This window comes from Balearica regulorum, chromosome 13 (genome assembly GCF_011004875.1).
Source record: "Balearica regulorum gibbericeps isolate bBalReg1 chromosome 13, bBalReg1.pri, whole genome shotgun sequence".
NCBI lineage: Eukaryota > Metazoa > Chordata > Aves > Gruiformes > Gruidae > Balearica > Balearica regulorum.
The window spans coordinates 5,608,022-5,617,763 of NC_046196.1; the positions used below are offsets into that span (position 1 = coordinate 5,608,022).

The 9,742-nt window shown below is 42.8% G+C and overlaps 1 protein-coding gene across 1 annotated transcript in view; it reads right to left on the minus strand.

Annotated features, from left to right (window-relative positions):
* GAN (gigaxonin) overlaps positions 1–9,742 on the minus strand; it is a 28,217-nt gene extending 18,475 nt beyond the window's left edge. Inside the window, exon 1 of the mRNA XM_075765928.1 lies at positions 9,484–9,742. Coding sequence (XP_075622043.1) covers positions 9,484–9,650 — 167 coding nt within the window. The 5' untranslated portion in view covers positions 9,651–9,742. The remainder of the gene's footprint in view (positions 1–9,483) is intronic.

Genomic DNA, 9,742 nt, shown 5'->3' on the forward strand with positions numbered 1-9,742 from the left:
GAGCTGCTGTGGGACAGCTGAGGTGCATGACAAGCACATTGAGAAAGGGTCCATGTGTCTGAAAACTTGTTTTTCCTATGTTTTACAGTTGACAGTTTACAAAAGAGGGAATAATAATTTAAAAAAATCCAACCAAGCAAAACAACAAAGTGAAAACCAAAACAAATAATTCAGCCTCCACCAATAAAGCTTGAGTCAGACATAAATAAGTGGGAATATTTATCTTTAAAACCTCTGCCTATTTGTGAACTGTGATGAAAAGATAACCCATGTATTTCTACAATAATGACAGAAGTTATAAAGAGAACAGTCGAACTCTTGGAATGCTTTAATCCTTGGAGCGCTGGGATACTGGTACCTAAACAGGTGAAGAAAACATCTGCCTGCAAAGATTGCGCCTTTGTAAATGAGAATGCTCTAGACCACATTCACCTCAAGCGGATTTATGATATTTACAGTGAACAATCAGAAAATCTGGGAAACAAAAGACAGACGCTTTGTTTTTGATGCTTTGCAACACAAAACTTTTACCTGCTCTCACGTCATCGCTGACCTACTTACACAGCTGTAGCAGGGTGTCGGGAACAAATCTGCAGGAGACAGGAGGGAAACACTTGGCTTTTTGAAAGGAGCTGTCTTTCCAAATTAATGATTTTGCTCCAGATTAACCATAAGGGCTAGTCTACACAAGCTTTGCCAATATTGCCACACTAGCAAACCTTAGTATTAGAGTAGCAAAGCCATCCTTCCAAATCAAAGAGTAATAAAATTGGGGTTTGATGATATAACCTTTACCTGCACCAGTGTTTTGGCTCTCTCCAGAGAGCATTAGCATTTTAAAATGAAGTTATACCTCCAACAAATATTTCCAGCAAAGACATGCACCAAACCTAACACACGCTCACAAGGATGACTCAGTCCCAAATGACAAACGAGTACTTTGAGATTTTGCATCAGTAAGGAGAAAACTTTAAAAATCTGCTTTTGATGCAAACATAAGGTCAATTTAGTCTCCTTCTGATCTGGGTGTCCTTATGTAGGTTTGAGTCTTTCACGTACAAGCTTTCCACGTTCAAGCTAATTAAGTCCTACTGAGGATTGACCATTTTAACGACAAAGTTTTTTCATTTGTCTGCCTTTATCCCTGCAACATTTTCTCCCATGAAGGCTGGTCTTTCTGCAGGCAAAAAAAACCTTAATAATCACATTATTAAACAGGTCAGACACAAAAACATGATGCAGCAGTTCACTCCACCCACTGCCATCCTCCAAAACGGTATTTTACAACCAAATCAGAAGGTTTTCTTTGAGGTCGCACCCTGGCCTTTAGCAGCACACATAAAAGACAGTCTTCACCACACCCTGTGAAGGGTGCCAGCTCTCAGAGGATTTTGGCTATGCTTCTCGTACATCTCTCTCAAGATTATCTGTAACTGCAACTTCAGGTCTAAAGGCAAAGCAGTGCATCTAACAGCTCAGCACAAAAACCTGCAGAAGTTGCTTTGCTTGGTTTAAGAGAAATAACAACTAGGAATAAGTTAAACTTTGCAACAGATGAAAAAATTAAGTCAGGTAAAATGTAGGGCTTCCCCCCCACAATAAGAGAACAAAGCAATTCCTTAGCAGCAGCGCATGGTACGTGTTCATGGGCTTTGCTCAATGAAGAGCTTGTTTACCCTGAAAATCTGAAGTTACTCTGACTACACTGAGCTCATCCAGAGCTAGACTGCCATCTAAATTGGAAATCTACCCTGAACCAGCACGTCTTGCCTAAACACGCGAGTTAGCCCTAAGTAGACAGAACACACATTTGACGAACGCAGTCCCTAAGAATGGACTCTTGGAGCTTCTCAGCAGCAGTAAGTACCTGCATTTCATTTTACTTTGGGTTTATTTTAGCCAACTTGGAAAACAACTAACTGACTGTACCAGCTGAGCTTACAAACAAGTCAAACACAAGCAATGCAGATGAGCTGGCTGCTGGGCACCGATGGTTTGTGCCACACACCTCGCATGCAGCACGAACCGCAGCTAGAGATGTAGCCAAGCAGACCTAGTTCGGCAGTCGGCTATTCAGCTCTTCTCACCTGAAGCACAGATCTATTAGATACCTTCCTGTCTCAGAAATACCTGCCGTTGGATTTAGAAAGGTGGGTTTGGGGTTTATTTTCTTTGTTTTTAAAAAGTGGGGAAAAAAATATCTAATCCCTGTTCATCAATTGGCAGCAGGTTAGCTGACATGGAAAGCTCATCAAAGCATCTCCGTAAGTAACTAAATCTTTATCACATTTATGCCATTTTTCTGCTATACATGACATTCAAGTTCACTCACTAAATAGATAATTCATGAGATTTCCAGTCCTCATCAGTTGAAAGTTTAGCTTTCTACTAAACAGCCATGTTACACTTATTAGATAGCAAGTTGGGACTAGGACTTCTTCGGAAAAGCAAAGGAAGAACGAAGAAATGAACTGTATCTTACTTGAAAATATATCTTCTTTCAAATTAACTCTCCTTTTAAATCTGTTTAAAATACTTTTTTTAGAAGGAACAAGTATAGTACCATACTCATGCTGTTAATCTTAACATTAAACATATTTAAGAAATGTAATGCTGTGTAGTGTATCTCTAATAATCCAAACATTCCTGTGACTCACTAAAATCATGTTTGGAAAACACCAATGAACCTGCTGAGAAACCTTGGTTTAATTGGGTTTTTATACCTCACTTATCCTTATAGCACACGGGAGAAATAAGGATCAGAGTCCAAGATTTTCAGAATCACTGGTAAGTATGAAGTCAAATGGATAAAATTACAAGTGCATGAGCAGTATCATGGGACAGCTGGAAGATGTGACAAGCGCTATGTTTCTTTGGGAATCCGAATGAGTAGAACTCCAAACACACTGGGAACTGGAAAACGGAGGTCTGCAAGGCTATCACAGAAAATGATGACACGGCTAAGAGGAAGAAGGAAGCAGGAGTGTGGATTTCACCAGCACAAGAAGGAAGAGCCAAGAGCCTGCAATTCAGAGTACTAACCATGTCCATAAACAACAACAAGAGCTGTACTAGGCAGCTTAAAGTCGTTCAGGAGATGTAAACCAATGTGCCTGAGGACACAAACCAGCCACTAACTACACGGCATTAAGGACATATTTCCTTGACAGGCAACAAGCAATTTTGGCGCTATCCATAACAGTGATTGTTGTTGTTTTCTTGGAAATATTAAGCAGTGGCATAGATATAATGTGAGAGACAAATAGCAGACTGGAGACTCCCCTACGTATAGATAACACTATGCTGGTACTCAGTACCAGGACGGAGAGAAAGCTTTGTACAATGTATGAAATAAAAGGTCTGAACAGAGAGTGAAGAAGCAAATTTTTAAAACCATTAGTTACTTTTCATATTTGTCAGTGCATATAAGGAGGAAGTTCCTTTTGTAACTGTACCTGGGAACAATGTAAATAAAACAGGTTCAAAGAAAAAAAGAATACAAAAACCAAACCACAAATCAAGAAGTCCAGATTCATCAACTCCAGATCTTTCTCCAGCCATCTGAGCTCCTTCAGAACAGCCCTGCTCCAGCTGCAAAATGCATTTTAAAAATGTGCAAGAAAAAATATTTATAAAAAAGGTTCTTTTAATAATAAATGTTTTGCCAAACAAGGCAATTAATGCAGGTGTAAAGACAACCTACAGAGTATAGATTGCCCAGACATCCCAAGCAGCTCCATCCTGCCACACCTCCTTCCACCCCAACTCACCTCCTACATCAGACACACAGGTGAACTGCGCATCTTCAGAAACAAAGAAAGGCCAAGAAATTTCATCTCAAGTTCTGCGTAAACACGATGCTCTGATTTCCAGTTCTCCCTTTGCATGACATGTAGGAGCAGCCCAACTGTATTTTCTTACTATTTTGAGCTGGGTAAGAGCCTTATTGCTTCCTCCCTTCAGGCCATCTTTAGGGGCTTGTTGGAACAGGAATATAATTAACAACTCCCATTCAAGCCTGGTATAGCGATTTTTAAATCCCCTTTTAAACCACAAGCTTTTAGCATGCCTTTATCACTGTTGCCCCTCAACCACTTCTCCAAACATAACACGCATTTAGGCACTTCTCACAAGTTATGCCAGGTAGAGTTTCTGGACAAGGCAACTATTTTGATTTAACTTCTCAAAGTTACACAGACTTTACAACTCACTTATCACTAAAACATCACAGCTAACATCTTAATTTCATTAAAAAAAACAAAACCAAAACAAAACTATGCTTAATTTTAAAAAACAGCTTTAAAAGTCTGGAAGCAAATTCTGGCCTGATTTGCTCCTGACTTCCTACTGCCAAGGCAGCCCGTAAAGTTCCAAAGTTCCCAGGAAACTGCCAGAAACAAACTTCTCATGAGAAACCTTGAAAATGACGTGGCTTTAGATCCCTCCTTGACAGAGCTGTTACCACAATGCTGCCCTGCATGCCTAGCAAAGAGGGAACAAGACCTGGCAGGAGCACAGCGCGATTCGGCTAAACCATAACTGGAGAGCACGGGGTCTTGACAAGCAAATACCTCCCAGCTTCAGCAGCAGTTTGTATTCCTGACTTCAGTACTTGTCCCAAACAGAAAAAGTTTTAGAACACTATAAAAGCTCTCTATAAACGTCAATAAAAACCAAACAGGTATCTGGAAATAAGCAGCAGAAGCTACTGGCACGTGTTGGCTTCTACCTTGCCTTGCTCTACAATATTTATGGTCTAACAAGTGTAACAAAAACCACCAAGTTGCACCTTTTCCGCACGCTGCAGAACGGACGTCTACTTCAGCCCCAGCACAGCGGTTACAGTTTTGTGGCTGTGTAAGGGCCCTACAAGGTCTGCAATGGTTTAGCGATGTCTACAGCTTGAACAGCACAAGTGAGAAGATGCAAAGATTGTCAGGTTATTTCTGACCAAAACCAATTTACAAGAAGCATGGCTATTTATAAGTAAATCAAAAATAATGTGAACTTAATTTTACATTTTTATTTTTGTTTAGCTATATTATGGTCATCTGGAAAAAGAGGAAAATATGGTTACTGGTCCATTACTAAGTTAGACAAGCCTTGGGGAACAGTATAGAATACATACAGCCATCTGTAATCTGTTCACGCAGATGCTCGAAAACCAAGGACAAAACTTGCTGAGGTAACAAAAATGTCTTAATTTAATTTCTAATGCAGCAGCACAATCCCTGCATAACAACATTCAGTTCATCTAAGAATCTGAGCTTAAATATTCTCTTTGTTGCCCTGCGATATAGGCAAGCAGACGGCAAGCTAGCAAAATATTAGGAGTTGCAAGTTTCAGCTGGCCAGGAACAACTCATGCCAGACAGTGACAGATCTGTTCGGATGAGAACATCTGCTGCTACTGTTGGGGATACCAGGAATACTTGGACCAAATCTATCCTATAAAAGGTTTGCGCATATATGCTACAACTTACACCAAATTCACTAGTGCAAGCATGGTTTATTCTGATAAAAGCACTCTTAAGCCACCATAATTTACACTAGGCTCACAAACTAAATAAATAGGGCAACAGAATTGTATCTACGTTAGGGCAATTGCCAGGATAAAAAGTGCCAAAATAGCGCAGGCTTCTGGCTGACTTGTTACAGAACAGAAAATCAAGAGCTAACCTGGCTTGAATTTAACTTCTCTGGGGTGCACAGCAACATCACTTTGAGCCAAACCACGCTTTGTCCTATGGCAGTCTGTTCCCGAGGAATCCTCCTTTTCTCAGGCTCAGGAACATACCACAAGATGTTAGAGATATGCAGGAAGACTTCTGTGTTTTGTAAATGACAGGATTTGCTCCAGGGGCACACAGAGGGATTAGATAAACCTGTACATATAAGGCAATTCTGTAGGAATTCACACAACCACCCCAGACCTCAGTGCCCTCAGAGCCTTACAAAGCAACTTGGCATTAAGCAGTTGAGGCCAGACCTCAAGAAACAAACTACCACAAAAATTAAAAGTCTTACTGGTCCCACAGGCTGAAAATTTATTCATGAAACAGGCTTTTTTTTTTTTTTTCTGTACTTGCAGAAGCTAGCCTATAGACAAGAAAGGCAGATGGGACCCGCAACACCAGTAACAGTTCCACATGTTTCTGTGTCCCCACCATGTCTTTTGTCCTCTCCCCGCTGAAGCTGCCATTTTTGAGCTGTGTGGATAATCCAGTTGCCAAATAACTAGAGGGAAGCAACATCACTATAATTTACAAGTGTCCTACTCAGAACCAGTCAGCCAAACAGCTTCCATGCAAAACTAAAAAACAGGTAACGCTCTTCTCTCTGTGGCTGCACAAATCCTTCAGCACACACAGACTCTGCTCACACCCAACCACCCCCTCAGAAAGTCCGTGCCTACTTATTTTCCTACTCACACCCTAAACTAAGCGTTCATGCAAACCCTACACAGCTTCTGAACTCGCCCACCGACTTGCCCACAGCCACAATACATAATGACACAGCCAGATACAGAAAACACCACGCCAACTCATACTTCCACTGCTTCACTGCTAAGTATGTTTCACATATCCACTCATTTTTCTTCCAAGTTTTACTTCCGAAATTAGTTAATGGATTTTTCTGACCTTTATATTAGAATTTTTCAAGTGAAAGCAACCCAAATCAATTGGCATTTGGAGACTGTAACAGCCTCTGGTAGCAGAGAACACTTTGGAATCATCTACCCTTAAAATACAAGGACATGAAATCCTTGAGTCTCCTGCAGTAACTCTTTATATAGAAACCTAAACCAATAATTTTATTTGAAAAGCCAACACTCAAAATAAACAGTACTTCCACAGACTAGGTACAGGCTGGAGATTAATTTTATCTCCAAAAAGAGCCACTAAAACATTACTTTTGGCTGGAAACGTAACGCTCCAACACTGGCAACCTACCTGACCAATTCTACCCAATGTGAAGACCAGCTGGACTAAGAGAGAGATCCTAGAGCGATAAAAAGGAGAGAGACAGGCAGCAGGTAAAAATTGGGGTCTGCAAAGGTAGGCAATACAAATGTGTTTCTTAATGTGCCACACAAGGACTAGGTGCATGTGTTTTTTTGTTCTTTACATCTTGCAAGCCCGAGGAGAAAACACAAGTAAGCTTAGAAATAAAAAATTAAAAACAAAAAAACCCACCCAAAAAAACCCTTAATCATATTTATATATTAATGCGTGTAACCTACTTTCACACATAGTTAATGAGTTCCTTCATGGGATTTGAACCTGAACAATTTTGAGTTTAAAAAAACCACAACTCTAATGACTACGAGTTTTGTTGCTAATGTAGTTATGTCTGGCGCTCTTACTCCTCACACACACTTAACTCATGTTTCCCCAGTACTTTTTCGGGGATGAGCAAAATGCAATAAAGATGAAATTTTGTGAAAAGGTACTTCTCCATAAAATAATTTACAGTATCTTTTAACTAAGCAGTCTTTCTCACAGTAAAAATTTGCACATTTCCTGTAAGCTCATCTCGCTGTTAGAGTAGAACAGCAGTTTTTCCAAGAATATCACCTCTTTCCACCTCGAGCAACCCTTCTGCATCTTGACTTCAGATATGTCATATTGTCATCTGAAACATGATGACCAACAACGTAAAAAGTGTTCAGGCATTTTGAAGACTATTGGATCAATGGCTCATTTCAATTTCACATCTTTGATTCACCTTTCACCACAGTCTTCCAAAACTGCTTCAGGACAAGCAGTGAAAAAAATTATTAGTAATACATAGGCTCCGTAGTGTCTTTTTTGAAAATTATTGCCAATATTCCTTCTCTGTGAATTTTATTTCATTTCATATCTCAGCTCTGCTAGCTAAACCCACAGAGAGAACTGTTACTTTAAGCCTGTCCACAATCAACACGAATTTAAAAGTTAATCCTCAACTTTATATTCTATTTATTTTTAGCTTATTTTTGTACTTGAGAATGTCCCAGTTGTACTACAATGGTCACCCAAAATACCATATTGCCTAAAAGCCGATGATAATATGACACTGAAGCAGGTTGCATTTTTTTGGACGGTAGCATACAGGCTCCCCATCCCCACCTAGCACAGATTTTATGACAACTTCACAGGAAACTACAACTGGAAGGAATGCCCAACCGTTACAAAAAAGTCTGCTACAGACTTATAATAATCCTGCATTTAAGTGATACTGAAAGGTCTGCTCCTACTTTACAGAGTAAGACAAAATGAATGTCTTTATTACCTGCAAATGATAGGACTTACAAATAAAAACCCTTCGGAATTAACCGCTTGTATGTTTTGTTCACCCTCTCTGATATGCAGATATGTACCATATAAATCTTCTCACGGTGGGTATACTCTTTTTACTTGATGTCATCGGACTCATCACCACTGAGTGCAACGGAGAAGTCCAAACTGCTGTCAACAGCAGCAGCAGGACCTTTTGTGAAACGGGTTTCACTGAAAGCATAGTCCAGGACAAAGCGTTTGCCAAGGCACCTCAGAAACCGTGACTGCGCTAATACAGCTTGTCCTCCCCAACGCTCGCTGTCAAACTGCAGTTCCGACTGCACATGGTGCTGAAACCCTCTGCCCGAAGCAGCCAGCTCTCCTGGCACGGCCGGGTTTTGGTACCTCTGGCAATTTCCGAGTTATCCTCTTGGATACTGTACGGACACAAGGGAACACGAGATGGGGAGACAAACCTTTTTCAAACCTTTTTTTTTTTTTAATTTAAAAGCTGACGTATTTCAGAATCCATAACCACCACCTGGAGCCTGTCTTGCTAAAAGACATTAAGGAAAAAAAAAAAGATCCTGAAGTGCTGACTCGGTGCAGTGACGGTCGCAAGCCCCAGCATCTCCCAGGCCAGGAGCAGGAACACTGCACCAGGGCACTGCCGCTGCCTGCGGGACGCTGCCCCTCGGCGAACACCTCCCCTGCAAGCGTTAAAAGTTATTTTTTTCTAGGTCGCTTGTTTGCGCCAGGCACTTGGCGGCACTTAAGTTGTTCAGGGCATTTATTTCTTTTTCCCCCGTGGGTTAATCAGCCTTTTCAAACCCGGAAGAAAGCAGTAGTTTAATGCGGAGAACACGGCCGCTCCTCCGGAGGGGCTCGGGTCCGCGGGGGGCAGTGCACGGCGGCACCGGCCAGGGCAGGGAGGGAAGAAGGGAGGGAGGGCGCCGGCTGAGCCGCTGCTTTCACGCCGGGCACCTCGGGGAGGGGAGGGCAGGGCAGGCCCGGCCCGCTCCGTCCCGTCCCGGTGCCGCCGCCGGCCTCCCCAACTCTTTCGTCCTTAAAAGAAGCCAAGCCCGCTCCTTACGTAACCGTAACGGCCATCCCCGGCGAGCGCGGCCTCCCGCCGAGTCGCGGCCCGGAGTGCTGCGGACCCGGTCTCGGCCCTGGCGGCCTCCCCGGCAGGCTGCGGGCCGAGCCGCCTCCCCGGCCGTACCTGATGTAGGGGCTGGCGGCCGCCAGGATGTTCTTCTGCACCGGGATCTCCTCCCCCTCCAGCACCAGGTGCGCGTCGCAGAAGCGGCTCTCCTCACGGAACGAGCTGAGGGCCCGCAGCAGCCGCGCCGGGTGCTGCGGGTCCGACACGGCGCTCGGCCCCGACATGCTGCCGGGCCCCGCCGAGCCGAGCCGGGCCGGCCGCCTCAATCACTGCTCTCACACCATGGCTGTCAGCCCGCCGCTGACATCATCTCCCT